Raw genomic sequence first — 20,000 nt, 5'->3', positions numbered from 1 at the left:
TTCACTTTCCAAAGTAATACGCAAACTGAAACACAGTTGTCTTTCAAAAGGCACACTTCTCCCAATTATGTGATGCAGTTCTTCAACCAAATAATGTGTACAAAAATGGTCATACAGTGTTAAGGGGAAGTAGGCATACAAATTAATGTTAGTGAATACACACACACACATTACATTAGGGGAGATTGTTTGCAAAAAAAAGAAGAAAGTAAGTGTATTTCAGGCAAAACTGCATGCAAAGAAAGTGTATCTTAGGGGGAATTTTAAAAAATATTGCAAATGGATACAGAAATGTGGAGATGTAATGCTGGGAAAATTGACAGATCACCCATCTCTATGCGGAAGCAAATGGGGATTATTATTATTACTATTATTGTTGTTGTATTTTTTGTGGCCAGGTCTGGGGAGGCTGGGGAGCAGCTCTAGGACTCTGAAGGATAAAGAGAGAAGACTGGTACAGAAAGCACAGTTCAAGCAACTTAGACATGACGCAGAAAAACCACATCAGGACGGTGAGAAAGTACACTGCCTTCCTCCCCAACCCCTCCCTTTGCCTAGAGCAGGTAGCAGAGAAGCATCAGGGCAGGAACACGAAAGTGCTGGCTGTATATTGTCGGATGAGGAGGAACGTGCCGATGAAATTCAATCCTCTTCTAGCCTTTGTCCCAGTGACATTGGTGGGGATGTGGGGTGAGTAGTGCTATCAAAGGCTATTCCATGGAAGGAGTGGTTCAAAACTCAGCAGAGTTGTAAACTCACTGGTTGGCTTTAAACAACCACAATCCACCCCCACCCCCGACCTCCCCAGAATCTTTATAAATGATGATAATACAGGATTTTTGAGTTAGCGCACGTGAAGCATTTTGAGCCTTTCGGGGAAAGTCCTGTAGAAATTATAAGAGCTCTGATGGAGCTCTCTTGATTCTGGAGTGCATTCAGAAATGTCACAACCCTTGGAGGGGCATTCAGCTGTCCCTGATCAACAGAGCATCTGCCAACAAACGGGCTGGCTGGGTAAAGAGGGCCAGTGGATGCCAATGCTAATATTGGCCTAGGCCCAGATTATCTGAAGGAACATTCTCCCATATGTTCTCCCCCATGCACTGTGATATCCAGAGCTTTCTCTATCATGTGTTCCTTCGTTCATGTAATTATGGTCAAGGGCAGATGGACGGTCGGCGGGCTTTCTCTGTCCAGGGGTTGCTTTCTTTGACACTCGCTCCCTAGAGAAGAGTACCTGGCAAATCCCCTCACAGTTTATGGAAGATTATTGAAGACTTTCCATTTGGGCTTTTAGGTTGCTGTAGTGAGGTGCATTACCTGCACGTTGAACAAATTTTGGAGACTGACTTGCTACTTATTCTTTTGTCTATTTTTACTGTCAAAATGTATTTTCTTAATTGATGTTATATAAACTGCTTACAGGTGAAACTCGGAAAATTAGAATATCGTCGAAAAGTGCATTTATTTCAGTAACGCAACTTAAAAGGTGAAACCAATATATGAGATAGATGCATGACATGCAAAGCAAGATATGTCAAGCCTTTATTTGTTGTAATTGTAATGATTTGTCGTTAGGCGGGTCAATTATAAATGGAATGTAATTAATGAAATGTAATAGCGATGTTTGTTTTTGTATTGTTGTAACTATTTGTTTTATTACTGTGGAATTTCCAAAAGAAAACGTTTGTAAAAATAAATAAAAATAATAATAAGTTGCATTACTGAAATAAATGCACTTTTCGACGATATTCCAATTTTCCGAGTTTCACCTGTATTATCTAAGCAGCTGCTGCAAGAGACTTCAATATAAGGGCATGGTGGACCAGTGTAACTCACCCCAAAGATATCTCTGCTTTTATGAACTCTTTATCAGCAGTCAGAGAGATTCTCAGCTCGATTACATCTCATTTTCATGATACCAATTTAGACCCGGGGCCAAATCCACACCAACTTTTAAAACTGATATTGCTTGTTCTTGCTTGCTCTCAGTGCTCATCACCACTTGTTTTAATGCGGCTACTTAGAATCTTAGAATTGGATGGGACCACGAGGGTCATCTAGTCCAACCCCTGCAATGTAGGAATCTTTTGCTCAACATAGGGCTTGAACTCACAACCCTGAGATTAGGAGTCTCGTGCTCTTCATACCTTTTCTTCCAGGCTTTTTCAGACAAGTCTTAATGGTGCTTTCCTTTGTTATTGCATTTTGCTACAACCCTGCAGCAAGGTCTAGAACTGCTGTTAGTGGCAGTAGCTTTGATCCTGCAGAACTGAGATGATGCACCCTCTATATATTATTTAATACATGGGTAGGCAAACTATGGCCTGGGGCCGGGGCCGGCCCAATCACCTTTTAGATCCGGCCCATGGATGGTCCAGGAGTCAGCGTGTTTTTACATGAGTAGAATGTGTGCTTTTATTTAAAATGCATCTCTGGGTTATTTGTGGGGCATAGGAATTCATTCATATATTTTTTCTTCCAAAATATAGTGGGCAGTGGACTGCCCCCCCCCCGCTGAAAAAGTTTGCTGACCCCTGATTTAATATTTCTTAGCACTGATTGTCTCAACTGCCTCCTCTGTTGGGTCAGAGCAATAACTTCATAGATTAAAAAAAAGGAAATAAACCCCATATCTTATGTATTTGAGGGCAAAATGTGCTCAGATGCAAACCAACCTGTTTTCTAGGAGAAAAGAAAAGCATTTCAAACCAAGCCCAGGATCCTAAATAAGAGCAGAAGTCTCTCCACTTTAGCAAGTGAGGTTAATGTGTGGAAGGAAACCCTTGCACACACAGTCCTGTATGAGTGCTGCAAATGCACTTCCACTGTGATTGTGGGGACAGGGGGCACTAAGCATTGCTACATCTGAATTAGCAGCTTGGGTCGAAGTCTGCTGGTGGAACTATTGCTCATCATTTGGACCAGCAAGCGGTTCATTCTGAACTCCAAACCTTCCTTCTGCTCCCTTCTCCATTGTGCCTGGACACAATCAAAGCTCTTTTTATCTGTCTACCCTTGTTATGTTTTCATTTAACTAGAGATAGTGAACTTTATATTATCAAGGGGGACTGTCCATGATAGCAGAAGATTTTTGCTTTATTTTAGTGCAATACAATGCCAGTTCTTCTAGCTACGAGTAAAGATATAGATAGATGGATCGATGTAATAAAGAACTATTACCTGGATGCTGAAGATAGATGGAAGGCTGATCGTAGGCTGTCACTGGAAAATCAAGTTCGGGGGACAAAATCAGTTCACCTCAAATTGTTTAAAATGGGAGAGATGGCAGTGGGGAGAGTATATGGATGCTTGCAGATTCTAAATTGTGCTGAGCATACCAACAGTGCTTTAATTCTGCATTACTGTGGCCTAGTTTAGTACATTTACTTTACTTTACATAATGTTTATTTCACACTACCAGGCTAGCGGTCCCTGTCCCACAGTATCCCTTGTAACATGTGGTGCATAGAATATATATCTATATAACCTGAAAATCATTATCTGATGATAATGATAGATGTCACCCATGCCAGGGCATTAATAGCGGAAGATTATAATAAAAAATTCCCAGTGGAGCTTTCTCTAGATAAATATATGTTTTGAGGTTTGTGTTCTGTGGTGCCTCCAGATGTGTTATTTATATGTGCATTTAGCTTCATTTGCTTGCAGAAAGCTTGCTGTTTACAGAAATCATTGCTGTTTACTGAGCATTCATTCTGAGTGGTTTTCTCGGAGGTTACGTGACTTCCCGCCACTCGATTGTTATCCCAGGCTTCCTTGTGCATTGTCACACAATATCCTTACCGTGAAAAGTCTGTTTTAAAAAGTGGGTTTGCAGAGCCTCCAAGTGTCCCTATTTTCCTGGGACAGTCCCGGATTTACAGAAGCTGTCCCAGTTTCTGATTTGACCCTGAAATGTCCCCCTTTTCCTAAAGATGTCCCTATTTTCATTGGAGACATGTTGGAGGGTATGATAGGACGTTCCTAGTTTCATTGGAGGGTATGGAATTATGTGACCTCCGAGCCGAGGAGATAAGTAACTGTACAACTTTTAGAAGACATCTAAAGGCAGCCCTGTATAAGGAAGTTTTTTTTAATGTGTTGTTTGTTTTATATATGTTGGAAGCCGTTCAGAGTGGCTGGGGCAACCCAGTCAGACGGACGGGGTATAAATAAAATTGTCATTGTTATTGTTATTGATTAGGACGTCCCTGTTTTCATCAGAGAAATGTTGGAAGGTATGGGGTTGTAGCACCAGAGCACTTCAGTCTACTTTAACTGCAAAAACCTAAATTTGCTGATACATGATTGAAACGCTCCCATAAAACAGTGACAGTTTGGAGAGGACCCTAATTGCAATCAGGCAAAACATCTAATGATTAACTGGGAATCAACTGTAATTTGCTTTAATTGTTTTTAGTTCTGAATTTTAAATTGTTGCAGCCTGCCCTGGGACATGCCAGAGAAGGACAGGTAATAAATTTAATAATAATAGTCATAATAACCCAAGAGTCTCCAGGGATGACTGAGCTTGTGTTAAGGGACCATTCTGGGGGGTTTCAGGCAATAATGTTGCCTAATATGAGAAATCACATTTATTTAAGAGATACGAGTCTGGCTTTTGTTTTCAAGTGACAGTGGACATCAGAGTATTGTGCCCTTGTTGTTTACAGCAATTAAGAGGGTGTTCACACAATGGACAATTATTTCAGGGCCCTGTGGGGGACTCTGCATGGGTAATTCAGAATGATTCAGGACACAGCATGTTGGCATTTGACCCCGGGAGATGGATTAACTTTGCTGCTTGTTCTTGGGTCCCTGACCAGCTCTGGACAAGTCGCTTTGTCTCAGCCTCAGCTCTCCAAATGTAAAAGGAGAATGAAAATTATCACCCTCACACAGTGGTAAAAAAAGATGGCAAATGTCATAAGGAATGTTTAAAGTTTTGCACGTTGAAAGTGTCCTGTCCTATATGTGACAGGGCCTGCCCAATACATTTTGGCCCCTTGAGGTGAACCACAAAATGGCGTTCTCACTGCCCATCCCTGACCAGGGAAGAACAGCTGAGTGAAGATCCACATCAGGAACAAGCGGGGTAAAAAAATATCTACATCAGGAACATGGGTGGGAGGAGATCAGCAATTTGCCAAGATGCTGCTGTAGAGGTGGCATTGAGAGGGGGGCTGCCAAGGAGGTGGCACATTCGGCCTCCAAGGAGCACGCCACAGCTGTTGCTGCCACCGCAGCAGTGGCAGCCAATGATGCATTCCTTGGATCAGCTGCCCCTCTGGATCTTGCCGCCCGAGGTGGCCACCTCATCTTGCCACATAGGTGGGCCGGCCCCGATATGTGATGATTAAAAGTAAATGGGAGTTAAGCATTATGACTTAAATCTAGTTTTTTTCCAAGCATGTTTTGATAAAGTTCCTTTCATTTTTATGTTGTTTGTTTATTAAAAAAGAAAAAAACAGTTAGCACTTCTGGCGCTGTTGGATATAGCTGTAAACAAATAAATACTAAAAGTAAACAGGAAAGATGTACGTCCCCCATCCCCGCCTCAAAGGTGCGCGTGGCACTCTGAAAATGCATCACTTTATTTATTTCATTTCCCAAATGTTTGCGGGTCTTGTCTTTCCTTATAAAAGTCCAAGCTGGCTGAATATAACAAAGAATAAAGAGCAAAGGTTTGTAAAACTTTTCTTTTTCTTTTTTAAAAAAAAGTATTCAATTTTCTTTTTCAATTATTACAAACATCGCATATCCATAACATTCATATTACATTCCCTCTTCCCACCCCTCCTGGGCTTCCCCCAACTTCCACTTCTGATTTATTTTTCACCTATTACATACTGCTGTTTCTAAACAAACAAACAAAATATTATTTCTTTATTTTCTACATATTTTTGTTGATAAAGGTGTGAGTGTTTATTTAAATCCTGCCATCAACAGTCTTCCTTTGTTTCTGCAGGTATGTTATAAATGGTTCCCATTCTCTTTCAAAGTCACTGTTGCCTTTTTCCCGAAGTCTGTCCGTCAATTTTGCCATTTCTGCATAGTTCATCAGTTTTTCTTGCCATTGTTCTTTAGTTGGTACTTCTCCAGTCTTCACATTTTGTGCCATCAAGACTCTCGCCGCTGTAGTAGCGTTCGTAAACAGCATCCTCTTCTCTTTCAGTAGGTCTTGGCCTAAAATGCCTAACAAGAAAGCTTCTGGTTGTTACTATGGTTTTTTGGGGAGGAAAGCTCTGGTTTTTAAAAAAATTTAGCCCACCGCAATGCATATCCACTCAAAGAACAAACTTTTGGGTATCTGCTCAGAAGTAACAGGGTTTCTGGGTAAGTGCGTGTAGAACAGCTGCCATAAATATTAATTCGAGGACCAGATACACTGAAATCAGTGTGTATGGTTCCTAGCTGTAATCCTAGTGTGCCCAGTTTAAGTCCATGTTGACTCCCTCAACCCAACCTGAACCAGTCATTCATTTCCATCTCTCTCATCCTTGTTTTCAAGAGAGCCCTGGACCTATCAAGGGCTCCAAGCAGGCACACATATTTGAATATTATCCAGACATTACAAATTTGCTGGGCGTAGCAATATTACGGCATTGGTGTGCCCGCCAAAAATGGGTCGTCTTATAAAAGTGTGATGCGGCACTACTCAGTACAGGGGTTAATATAATTAGATTTGGGTGGAGGGAAGGTATGTTCAGATTCCCACTCTGAGACAAAACTGAAGTGATGTCCAGGGGGTTCCATATTAGATCTTCTAGTTTATTTTTTTAATTTTAAGGCAGGAGAGGGAGTGGAAGATACGTTTAACACTTTCATCCATGTTGGCTCCCTGATCCAAATGCTACCATTAGGTACCTATATCCCCACACACCCCAGTTAACAGCAGCTCTGAGGGAGGAGGCATTTAGTTTGAGGCACAGAAAGGGTTAAACCGCTGCTGTGATAAAAAATTGGAGGCTCGTGTGGCTGCTTTGAAAATTAAAAACGAAGTTAAATGATCCATCAGGAACTTGGATCTCTGCTGTGAATTTCACTTCAGTAGCTGCTGTCATTCTTTCAGGCTAACTCAAATGATCCTGTCAGGATTGTTTCATGCTGTCACTCTGAGTTGCTTCAGTGCGGGTGTGGTCAGAGAATAAATGCATAATGAACAATTAGGAATGTGAGATAAATTCAATACAGTTCACATTTAGAGGTGAATCTACCAAATTTGAGGTCCAGCGCCAAGGGCCTTCTGGCGGTTCCCTTGTTGCAAGAAGACAAGTTACAGGGAACCAGGCAGAGGGCCTTCTCAGTAGTGGCACCCACCCTGTGGAACGCCCTCCCACCAGACATCAAAAAGAAGAATAACTACCAGACTTTTAGAGGACATCTGAAGGCAGCCCTGTTTAGGGAAGCTTTTAATGTTTAAGAAATTAGTGTATTCTAATATTTCTGTTGGAAGCCGCCCAGAGCAGCCGGGGAAACCCTGCCAGATGGGCGGGGTATAAATATATTATTATTATTATTATTATTATTATTATTATTATTATTATTATTATTGCAACCATATGCTAACCAAACCTTCGCCATCCTTCAAAATTTGCGCTTCTCTGAATTTTGCAATTCAGCTGCGCAGCCAAGTAATGTGTATACAAATGCATAGAACTATGTTGAAGTGTGGATAAAAGGGGAAATAACCATAAAAATGCATTGTATTAGAGGAAACTGCTTTGTAAAAGTGTGTATATTAGGCAAAGTTTAATGTGAAAATGTGTATGCTGGAAGAAATGGGCATGATTTCTCGTGAATTTTCATGCAGACGTCAATGTAAATTGATGGGGAAATATGTAGAACTGAATTTGAGATTGGGGAAAAATGGGAAAGTTCCAGAAACTGAAATTAACAGTTTTGCTCTTCCCTAGTAAAAAGTAATGTGGATATCGGCTGAGGCGAAATAGGCAAGCTGGGATGCCTGAAGGCTAAACAGGAGATGGCCTTGATTTTTTAATGTAATTAATGTGCACCTTGTTTGTTCTACAAATAGCAGCTGATAGGAAAGTTGAGCAGCCTCTTATCCCTAGAGGCTGGAGAGAGAAAGTCTGACTCTCTCTATCCAAAATTGCCACTCCTAAGGTGTTGTTTGCATTTCAAGGAAGGCCTCCAATGATGCTAACTGGAGCGTCCCTTGAAATGCAAATAGCAGCTTCAGAGAGGCAAATTTTGTCAAGGACCACAGCAGTGAGAGAAAGGGTTAAGCTTCCTCGCCCTACCCTCCATGATCCTGATGCTGCTGAAGCTTCCCTGTGGCAGCTAACTACACAACACATGCGCACACACACACATGCACAAATCACATTCATGCAGTGAGCTTCCATGCAACTGGCTGTTTAAAACAATGCAGTAATCAAAGCCTGGATAGTGCCGAGATCATTGCCCATTCAGAATAGACACTTGATGGTAGATGCGGGAGGCAGTGAGGTTCAGGACCTGGCTGGGGTCCAGTAAGAGGGCTGCTTGGTACATGGAGCTGCAAAGCCATGCCAGCACATTCACAATTGCCAGGGAGCTAGAGTTAAACCTTGCAAACATGTTTGTTGCATGCACCTACAGATGTGAAAATGTAAAACATATTGGGTACGTTCTTCCTTCATGAGAGCACAGTCTTTGCTGAAATGGTTACATGGATTTGTGTTTTTATAAATGGAGGGGGAGAAGCAAGGTGGTTTAAAGTAGGTGGAGGTCTAATTATGTTGCATGCTTAATTGTCAGGTCTAACGGGGAGAGAAAATTCCCTTGGTACAAAACGGGACAGCTCCACTGAGCTCAGCAGAAATCTAACTTGAGCCCTTAACCCGTATCTTTAATTATTATTCACTACTCTCGATGTACATCCAAATTCCGCTTAATCAAATTGTTCTTCTGAGAACAGTAAGAAAAGATGGTAATTGGTGTGGTAATCAGAAGGAGACAAAGGGCCTAATTTGCATCTGTAAGGAATATCTCCTGCACACGTTCCTTTGGAATGAATAGGAACAACATAAATTTGTTCTTTTGCACTTTTCTCATTAATGTCAAAGGAGCCTGTGGACAGGCTTTCCCAGTGGGTTTTATGGTTTTCAAGCACAGTTCATCTGCTTCATAGGCTCAGGGCATATTTACACATTATGCTTAAAGTGGCTTTCATCAAGTCTGCAATGCGCATGTAAAAACTACGTTTGTCAAAATGTGTAGCTGCTGCTATTGCTGTCGTTGCATTTCAGGCATCTATTTCTTCCATATTTACAATACTCAGATATTGATATTATGCTCAAGAAAGTGGTGTGTAGAAATAGTCCTATTCAGTGCTGTTTTTCGAGAAAAAGAGGTGCCGGAACTCACCTCCCTCATTCTCTTAGAATGGCAATGGTGTCCACCTCAGAGGTACCAGAACTGAGTTCCAGTGAGTTCCAGCTGAAAAAAGCCCTGGTCGTATTACATCAGGGGTCAGCAACCTAAGGCCCATGGGCTAAACCAGCACAGTGTGGCGCAGGGACTCGCATCTGCACAGATGCTGAAAATGGCTTTACCCCCTCACATATCAAAACCCAGCCAAGGGGGACCAGCAGACTCACAGGGGGCATATGGTTCTACCCCCTTCCTTATTTGCGTTTGCAGACTGGCAACATATAGTTGGTGTTAAGAGGTTTATTGTAGTGAGCACCAGGGCTGGAACGGCTTTAGGGTGAGCTAGGTACAATACTATTGGGTAACATATAAATATAGCAGACGCTGACATACTTAACTGATGGATGTGTCGCTATGTACAGGCAACTCCCCACCTACGTGGGGGTTACGTTCCGGGCCTCCATGCACGTAAGCAGAATGTGTGATAGGAGCCCACTGCAGTACATAAGCTTCCCACCCAATAGCATAGCGTGGTAGCAGCGAGAGCTCCTGGCTGCCATTTTGGAACCCTTGGAGTCTCTTCTTTTTCTGGACTTTTGGCTCACTGACGTCCTCTTCGGGCTCTGGGAAGGGTCTCCTCATGAGTTATGAGGAATTTCCAGCTCTCTTCTGCCATTTCAGGTTAAGAATGGGATTATTTATTTCCCATTGCTTGTGTAGATGTGGTCGTGTGCAAGTCAGTCACGCACAAGTGGGGGGATGCCTTTTCCCCCCAAATCCCAAGAACCTTGTGGTGTTCAATGCATGTGTGTGTGTTGGGGCAGGGGCTTTTCTAGGGGCCCTTTCTCATTTCAGTTCCTTCAGCACGTCCCGAAAAAGCTGTAGAAAGATTCTCAAGAGCCATATGCCATGTGGTGTGGGCGTATGGATGGGCGATGAATCTAGAAATTCTCCCATCCACTCACACACAGCTTATGGGCTTCTGCCCCACTTTATGGTTGGTTGGTGTGTTTTTTTACTATGTTCCTTTATTTGCAGTGGTCACTTGTGATGATGGACAAAGTGAAACCCCTGGAGGTCAGTATACTTATTCAATCAGTGGGGTCAGTGATTTGCTTTAACTGCATTACAGCCACATACGTATTTGCCTGGGAGCAAGTCCCATCGAAGAGTGAAATGCATTCGTGAGTCGACATGCATAGGATTCCGCTTCACCACATGGATTCCACTTTCATGATTTATACCTGTAAAGATGGTGCATAGCTAGGTCAGTTTCTGCCTTATGCTGTGCCATGTCCCAATTGACATTTAATTTCCATGTTTTTTAATAAGAAAGGGCATGAGGCATCCATAATTAAGCACATTTAAATCACATCTATTTCAGTGTGGGAGAGTTAAGCCATGATCATGAGACACAAGTCTTTCGTCTTCAACGTGGCAGTGTATTGTGGGCTCAGTGCTGCTGATTGTTATTGTTATTTTTGCTATTATCATCATCATCATCATCATCTTCATCAGAATTAGGTTTCTTATCTGCTGTTCACCATAATGTCCCAGGGCGCATTACAACAATGTAAATACGGATAACAGTTAAAACAATTTACTATCAAAAGAATAGGTATTTCATCTTGCACAGGACTTTCCCCCCTCCCCCAGTGTGTGCCCTGAACTGTTCCCAAATCTGCTCCAGAGGGTTAGGAGAAACCCCATAACAGACTTAGGAAGGTGAACAGGGGCAAGCAAGAGGGGGGAAGTCCTGTTGGATACGCGGAAACTGTTCCACTTATACAATGAATGACACAGTGCCACATTGAATACAAGCGTATATTTTTCAGGTGTCAAAGGCAAGGTATGCATTCTAGTTTTGGACCACATCCACATGGCATCTTCATCATAATGCCATCCTATACTTTCCCATCACCACAATTTAATCTGGATTTACCGTTTCCACTGGTACGTTTTTTCTAAAATTGTGTTTTTTCCATGGAAGTGGTAAAACTGGATCACAGGGAAATAATACAGGACAAGATAGCATTTTGATGAAGATGTTGTTGCTGTGCTAAACTTGCTCGTATGAGCCCACAATAAACTGCTGTGTGGAAGCAAAATTGATCGGCTGCCCCAAGAGGAGGGAGAAGGTGCAGGGGGTGATGCTATGTTCGATGGTTTTGCCTGGATGTCTTCAGTATCTTAGTGTTTCCCCAACAGAACGGACTGTGAGGCTCAGCGGTACCAGCTCCAAGTGTTCTGGGTTGTTGGAGATTTATCTCGCAGGCAAATGGAAGAGCATTTGTAGCACAGGTTGGACACAGCAGAATGCAGACCTTGCCTGTAAACAGCTAGGCTGCGGTTTTCCCTTTGGACTGCTGCAACCGTTTGCCAAAGAACCGCAGAAGCAAGAGATGCTCGTGTTGGGCTGCCAGGGAAATGAGACAGCCCTGAAGGACTGCGCCCTGCAAGAATCCAACTGCACTTCCCATTTGGCCTTGGTTTGTCAAGGTAGTTAAAACACTCCTTCCTGCTTGCATTCTCTCTTTGGGCAAAACAAGTGTGACATAGAAGAGTAGCAGGGGTGTTTTGGAAGCGACTTCGCATTGTACTAGAGATTCAGAGGTGTTCTCTGGCTTCCGCTAAGAGCAGACAAACCTTCAACTGAATGTAAACTTACGATAGAGACACATTTGAGGCCTAAAGCCACTAAATGCAGTCAGCCATCTTAACAACAGTAGGGTTGCCATATTTCTAAAAGTAAAAAACCAGGACACCCTGAAAGTTGTTGAGCTTTTTTTAGACAAAACCCAAAACACGATTTTCGATTGACTCGCCTAAGATCCAGGACAAAGCACTGCATTTCAAAAAAATCCTCCCAGACGTCATTTCTGCCTTTGAACTCCTGGTAATGTCTGGTTGTGTGGCAGCCTAAACAACAGCAATAGTTCTTCTTCCCCCTAGAAGGCAGGTGCATCTACCTCTAAATATTAACTCCCCCTAGAAAGCAGGTGGATCTGCCTCTAAATATTAACATGACTTACCACAGTACAATTTACATACGGGGGGGGGGGGGTACTCTAGAGCAGCGTTTCTCAACCGCTGTTCCGCGACACACTAGTGTGCCGCGAGATGCTGGCTGGTGTGCCGCGATGTGCGGCAACGAGAAGGGCGATTTGCATTGTCACGTGCCTGGAACAAGTGTGTTCATGGAACAAGTGTGCCTTGGCCCAAAAAAGGTTGAGAAACACTGCTCTAGAGAGGAAGGTCCTCTGCTCTGAAAGGCTGTCAGGGGACAGCCCTCTATTTAAAAACATTATCCACTTGAGGGCTGTCCAGTCCAAGTCTGATATAACAAGGGAGATCAGGAGCCATCAAGTTGCCTGCCAACAGTTACCAAGACCTGATTACAAGTTTCACCTTTTTTCCGTGCTGGGACAAGCTCTGAAAAACTCACTCTGCACGTTTTCATGTGTGGTTCAGTTTGAACCAAAGGGGAAACCTATCTATAGAAGGCTGCTCTTGGCTCTTGCCTATAGCAATACTGATAAACTCACTCCCCGGTTCCCCCTGTGCGACCCCTCTTAAAAGCTATAGCTCTTTTTCTTCTTTGGGTTGAGCTCATCCCTTTGGTTGCATTGATCATTTCAGATCCCATGGAAACCTCAACAGTATCACAGCCAACAACAGCACCTTTCGTGACCTCCTTAAAACCCACTGGTAAGAAAACTAAGAAGCACAAATCCCCCAACTCTTTATTGATTCTGCTGCAAGTGATCAAAGCTACAGAAATCATAATTGTGATTTTAAAAATTTGTTTTCCCATCTAATAATTGTCAATAGGCCTCTCTTCCATGCCTTTGTTTAATCCCCTTTAAAACCATCTAAACTAGATAGCATAGCCGTATTCTGTAGCGGTAGATTCCATACATTAATGATGTGTTGTGTGAAGGACTGCTTTCTTTTATCTGTCCTGAACTAGCTGCCAGTCAGTTTAATTGGATGACCCAAAGTTTGAGTATCTTAAGAAAAACCCTTCTCCGTCCAATTTCTCCCCGTTATGCATACTTATAATATCAATATCCTAAATGTTCTCATTGTCATTATCGTATACATGTCTACTCATGAGACAATCCCACTTTCAATGCGGCTTTGTTCCAGCTAAATGTACCGTATATAAAAGTTTGCAGCCTGTGTAATTTCCCCCTCCAAACGCGAAAGCAGTGACACTTTAGCTCCCTCTTGTAAGGTGAATGCTCCCACCATTCATCATTTTGGTTGTCTTTTGCTGCACTTTTGCAATGTCCTTTATTCAACACCCCAACTGTAGCCTTGCTATCTGCTTATATAAAGTTACCATCATGCTGACTGTTATTTCGTATCGCTTTCCTAGTTATCGCTTATCAACCATGACCTGATCGCAAGATCTTTCTTGTAAAGCTAGTAGAGCCCGTGAAAGTATGTGAAATCATGTTTCCCCTACCATGGGCATCATCAGAGATGATGCCATGCAGGGGGTTATATGCCATTTTCCTTACCCATCCACCCTGTTTGGAGACATCCTTCTGGGTCTTATTTCGGGCAACTAAAGCAATACAGCCAACGGTGAAGTAAGTCTTATACTGCCTGTCAGCTTCCTCCTCTTTAAGTCTTAGCAGGGAGATGGATGGGGACAAAACTAGAATGGACTCTGCCTGTCACTGGCTCTGGCTTCGCCTGCGGTTGACCTCCCTGCCTTCTACCCTAGCAGTCCCAATGGCACCAGGCACCACTGAGTTCAGGGATAAAATTCACATCCAAGCCAGACACTTGCAGCTCATGCTGTTGACCACTGTACTGCCACACAACTTTGACAGTGCCTTACACTCACTTCCCTGCTGTCTTTCTCTTACAGTTGCTCCAAGGATAAGGCTAGAAGATGGGACCTCTTTATGCTCTGGGACTACGGAGCTGAAGTTTGGAGGTCGCTGGGAAATGGTTTGCCTGGCTTTGCAAAGCTGGTGGGATGGGTTAGCACCCAGGGATTGCCAAGGAGCAAAGTGTGAAGCTTCAGTAGGACTTAAGGACCTGGCGTGGAGGAATCCGTTGCCTGCCCACTGGTCGACGGTGCAGTGTGAGCAAAGGAACCTTAGCTTGGGCTGTCTCGACAAGACACAAGGGTGCTTGATAACCTTGGTTAAATGTTCAGGTGGGCAAGGCTGACTAGAAGAGCACACCTATGCTCTGCTTTCCTCATTTGGATTATATGGAATTCCATCTTAGCATTGCGGGGTGAGAGGCGGTTGTATACATTTGATACACAACTGTAATCAGCTGAAGTTGTAGAATTCTGGATTCGATCAGACTGCAGGTATAGGATAGTATTTTTTTAGAATACCAAATTCCCTCATTTTACAATTAATAATAATAAGCTCCATCCATTTTTTTTGGGGGGGGGGTAAATAAATCACATAATGGTTTTAATGTAATCAAGTGGTATATGAATATTTTTTTAATGAGATAAAATAAATATAGTAAACTTGAACACCAGGGCTAAGCCTTTTGCTATGATGCATTAGTTTAATATCTGTTTATTAACTTTTTACATGTTTTTACATAGGGGGACATTCTCAAATATGGCCCCAGCCCCCACTGTAGTCTGAATGGGTGCAGTCCAGAATTCCACTACCACATTTTGCCGCCTTATTTCATGTGGTTGGTTGATTGATTAAATGTGGAATGGCTTGTAATTTCCTGGGCTCTCCGAAAGTAAGATTTGAAGTATACCAGTCATTTTCTTTACAACTCTGTTGCTATCGTGAACACCGAGGTTGGTAAATAGTATTTGAATGCTGTTTGCAGTGAAGGTTGAAAGCTGAAGCTTGACTTAGCCTGCACACACGCACACACACACAGGCCCTCGCACACAAAAAGAATCCTGGGAATTTACAGAGCTGCAATTCCCAGCATCATTAACAAACTACAGTTCCCAGGATTCTTGAGACAAGGGGCTGTGCTTTAATCATGTGGTGTAGACACAGCCTATGTATGAGTTTTCTGTAGCATAGTAGGAATGAATTTTGGAAGATAGATTTGCAGGTTTAGTACGGACGATGAGATAAAAAGATGAGCACAATCCGGTGAATGGAAGGGAGCAGCCGGTTTTGCTGTTAAGTGTCAGAGGCACTAACATTTATCTGAGGGCGAGCTTCCTCTAGGGATGAAATAATATGTAATCTCAACTTCTGTCTCCAGACCAAGTTTCCAAGCCCAGGGTGTCCAATGCTGAGACCGTCTTGGGAATCCTGCTGGGTCTTGTCCTCACAGCTGCCCTCCTGTTTTTCTGTGTTTCCCCAACCTATAAAAAGCTGTTGAAGAAATGTAAGTGGCATTCTTTTGTTGTGGCAAACTAGAAGCTCTTCTGTTTTGTAGAACAATGCTCCCAGTCTAAGGACCTATTCATACCATCATAGGGGAGCCCTCAGGGTCTGGTGCTAACATGACCATGTGACTTTTAGCACTGAAGCATATGGGGGGGGGGCGCTGAGGCCATAAGGGAGTGGCTTACTTAAGGCTACTCACTGATGGACTGAGATGCTACCGGTAGGAGAAACTCACACTAAAGTTCTAAAAAAAATTCATGAGCATTTAAAAAAAAAACTCTCAAATTGTTGCAGAAATGTGGAGCGCTGAATTTAATATTGGGAAAGTGAGAAACTTGTAAGAACTGAAGTAGGCAGATTTGCCCACCCTTACCTTAGTGTTTACAGTACACATACCCACTTTTCTCCATCCTCTGTCTAGGAAAGCAAGAGGAATTATCACAGTTCAGTGGCATATTTCAGCCAGGCAAAAACATTCAGAAGAGCAGCAGAGGGAGCATGTCCTAGTGAGAGTCCCAAGGTCTGGAGGTTCCACACTCCTAGTATATAGGCCATAACAGCTAATGTGCCTTAACTACATCATTTTTAGAGCCATGCAGTTTGGCACAGAGTATTTATTTTTGCCTATGCTCTATCTTGCTTAATGACCTATCAAACGTCCCTTCCCTCTACCCCACTGCAGATTCAAAAAACAGAGAGCACCAGTGGATTGGCCCAAATGGAATGAATCAAAATGGTATGTATGTACGCATGTATGGCATTTTTATTCTGTCCTTCAAGCAAGTCTCCATGGTGTTTTACAAAAATTAAAATCCATAAAATACAAAATGCAATCAAAATAAGCTAAAACAATAGCAATATAATATCTATGCCATGAGCATAGGAGAAACATAAACAGCATGAAATCAACAAGGTGGTGGATAAGAACAAATCCAGCTACCTCTCAACCCAAGACACATGCAAGACATGAATAAATCCATGTGAACCTCTTTTGAGGTTGTGTAATGTTAATATGGAATAGACAGAGTTATTGAACATGCATCCCAGGTGTTTCAGGTTTTACATTCGCATTATAAACTGTTTTAACAGGCATGCCTAACTTGCAACTCTGGCCAGTTTGGTTTCAGACAGACCAACCTGGTGTTACTTGACTCAGTAACAGACTATCATTTGCTACCTAGCAAGTATGATGTACACGCATTAAATTCGTAAGTAGAGGTACCACTGTTATGTGTAATCTGGGTTTCCATTTCCTACTATGTACAGCCAAATGTGGAGTTTTATTATAGCATGATATTACAGAGATACAGAAGCGATGTTATCATACTGTAATAAACACTCCACTTATTCTTTACCCCTTGGACTGTTAGGGTCAGAGACCCAATCTAATAATCACTGTTCCATTGTTCCACATTTATGTCTGAAACATCATAGCAGAAAACTGAACTTCCATACATATATGCTATTAGATTTTTGATGATTACAGTACATGTTATCATCTTTCAGAGATCACAGTAAGATCGTTTACTCCCTCTAGAGGCAAGAAATAGCTTCTTTGTTGCAGCAAACCAAAAGCTAGGAAGCCAATATATTCATTATGTTCCTTTCATTAAACAATGAGATGTATATTTAACTGAAAGTTAGGATATTTTCTGGATAGAAAGTGATTCCACATTATGCTTTTATTTAGTTTCATTCCATCGCAGCAGTTCTGTCACGTTCCAGCTACGTCCTGAAAGCCAAGAGGTTCAGGAAGAAAATGAGTATCCAGCCCTGAAGAAAAACCTTTCTCTCTCACCCTATGCAGGTAACATACAATAGGTGGGGTTTTAAAGTCCTATAGTGTGTATCACATGACCTTTCTTTAAAAATCCACTGTGTTCCAAAGGATACCAGTCCTACTGCAGCCCAGGCTGGCATTCTTGGTATTAAATTGAATGAGTTTACATACCATTCATATTGTTGATGCTGGGAAATGTGAGTGTCATGTGCCGTCCGAACCAATAGAGTATTATGACTGATGATAATTTTTAGTTCTGTGCCTGACCTTGAGGCTTTATGTTACTCCAGTCTTAGCTGCATAGGCTGCATTCACACACATCATCACATGGTTTGGCACTGCATCCATTCCTTTTGCACAACCATTGGCACATATTCTTGGAAAAGTCTCTTCATCCTGGACCTGTTTCCCCAATACCCTTCTTCATATTTTATTGTTTATTACATTGCTCAAGGCGAATTGTATATTATATTGATCCAAGGCGATCCAATGGTTTGAATACAAATATCTGCATAAGCAAATGGAAAGCACTCCCACTTACGCAGGCAGCAGGAGCATCAATTTCCAACAATTTCTCCCACCCCAGAAGTAGCCTGTTGTAGCAAACACATCCTGTGCTGGAGAGACCTCCAACCAATTAAGTGTGGCTTTTCAGGGGAGAATGAGTGGCTGTAGCAGAAAGGGTCAAGAAAGCCCTGTTGCACTCATGGAACACTCCATGCCATTCTCTGGATCAAAGCCCATTATCAGTGAGCAATGAAAACACAAGAAGACAGTATTAAAACCATTCTCTTGGCATTCAAAATATTTTCCGAAAGAGGAGGGTTTTTAGTCTTTTCTGGCCCTTAGGTAACAGTCTTAAACACTCCCCAATTCTCCAAGCAATTAGAAATTCACTGACAGCGCTGCAAGGTTTTGTTTCCTTCCAACGAGAATGCAGGAGACATACGATGCCTTTGCAGTATCTTGTTCTCTGCTGCCCCAGAGGGCAGAACCTGATCTGTTGGGCTTAATCCACAGGAGGGAATATTACATCTTCTTTAAAGTAAGAAGTTTCACAATTGAGCCAATTATCTGCAGGGATAATAGGCTCTCCCTTACCAGAGGTATTCAAGCACAGATTGGACAGCCTTCTGTTGGGGATGCTCTAGCTCTGGGTTTCCTGCAATGAGCTGAATGTTTAGCTAGGTGGCCTACAAGGCCTCCTCAAATATGATTCTATCCGTGTGTGTGTGTGTGTGTGTGTGTGTGTGTGTGTGTGTGTGTGTGTGTGTGTGTACACAGAGAGTGAGAGAGACCATAGTGGCAGCAGAAGGGCTCTTTCAGCGCAATCACTAATTCTGCATCAGATTCCCAGAGAGGATCTGCACCACAAGTGTGCCTCAGTATTTTTTTTTAACCAGCTCCAGCTAAAAACTGTGTCTACCCCCAAATTCAAACTACCGAAAACCTTTCTTCTCCCCTCTCCTCCCGCCCCCCACCCCCCCTCGGTGTTGACTTTAGACTCTTACCATGCAGGTAAGTGCCCTGTTAAGAAAACATCTCCAGAAAATAAAGAGGAAACACCAGCCACTCACCACCGGTATTAGGAAGCAATCCACATAATTGTAGGCAGTTATCTAGAAAAAATATAACAATAGCATGCACTGGTATACTGGGGTGCAAGCTGATGAATTGTTGGAATTAATTGTTGTTAAGATCTTGACCTCTATTAAGGAAATGCAACATACACCGTATTTTTCGCTCCATAAGACGCACTTTTCCCCTCCCAAAAAGGAAAGGGGAAAGTCCGTGCATCCTATGGAGCGAAAGCCAGAGCCAGAGCCTTCCTTCCCCCCCCCCCTCTCTCTCTCACACACACACCCCTTCCTTCCTTCTCTCTCTTTCTCTCTCGCCTTCCTTCCCTCCCTCCCTCTTCCAACTTGAATAAAATATTTGGGGGGGGGGCAGGTGAGCCCCACCTCACATACCGTCTCAGCCTTTCTCAACCTGTGAGTCCCCAGATGTTGCTGAACTACAACTCCCATCACCTCTAGCTAGCAAAGCCAGAGCTCAGGGATGATGGGAGTTGTAGTTCATCAACATCTGGGGACCCACAAGTTGAGAACCGCTGCAATTGACCTCAAGACAAAGTGCATGCACACTATATGGATGACAATGCCCATCAACATGGGGGGGGATGACTTCCTCAAATATTTAATGGGGGGGCAAAGGCATCTAGGCCTCTAGGTGTTGGCTGCTATGCCTAGGACAATTCAAGAAAGCAAAATATTTTTGTCTTGTTTTCCTCCTCCAAAAAGTAGGTGTGCCCTATGGTCAGGTGCCTCTTATGGAGCAAAAAATACGGTAAATGTAAGGTGATTGGATGAAGACAGTTATTGAGTTTGTACCACACTAATGCAAAGGGAGATCCTTGAAATACTAAAAGCATTACGGCATATCCTGCTGCTACTTTAGTCTCTGTTATTTTAGTATTTCCCTGGAATATG

At 42.7% G+C, this 20,000-nt stretch overlaps 1 protein-coding gene across 1 annotated transcript in view; it reads left to right on the top strand.

Annotated features, from left to right (window-relative positions):
- The first annotated feature begins 561 nt into the window (after positions 1 to 561).
- Positions 562 to 20,000, top strand: part of CD5 (CD5 molecule) — a 19,926-nt gene continuing 487 nt past the window's right edge. Inside the window, exons 1-8 of the mRNA XM_035123930.2 lie at positions 562 to 690; positions 10,420 to 10,458; positions 11,590 to 11,880; positions 13,021 to 13,089; positions 14,264 to 14,557; positions 15,604 to 15,729; positions 16,414 to 16,467; positions 17,422 to 17,538. Coding sequence (XP_034979821.1) covers positions 618 to 690; positions 10,420 to 10,458; positions 11,590 to 11,880; positions 13,021 to 13,089; positions 14,264 to 14,557; positions 15,604 to 15,729; positions 16,414 to 16,467; positions 17,422 to 17,538 — 1,063 coding nt within the window. The 5' untranslated portion in view covers positions 562 to 617. The remainder of the gene's footprint in view (positions 691 to 10,419; positions 10,459 to 11,589; positions 11,881 to 13,020; positions 13,090 to 14,263; positions 14,558 to 15,603; positions 15,730 to 16,413; positions 16,468 to 17,421; positions 17,539 to 20,000) is intronic.

This window comes from Zootoca vivipara, chromosome 1 (genome assembly GCF_963506605.1).
Source record: "Zootoca vivipara chromosome 1, rZooViv1.1, whole genome shotgun sequence".
In the NCBI taxonomy this organism is placed as follows: Eukaryota; Metazoa; Chordata; class Lepidosauria; order Squamata; family Lacertidae; genus Zootoca; species Zootoca vivipara.
The sequence above is the reverse complement of the archived record's forward strand: the minus strand, read 5'-3'. Positions and strand labels throughout refer to the sequence as shown.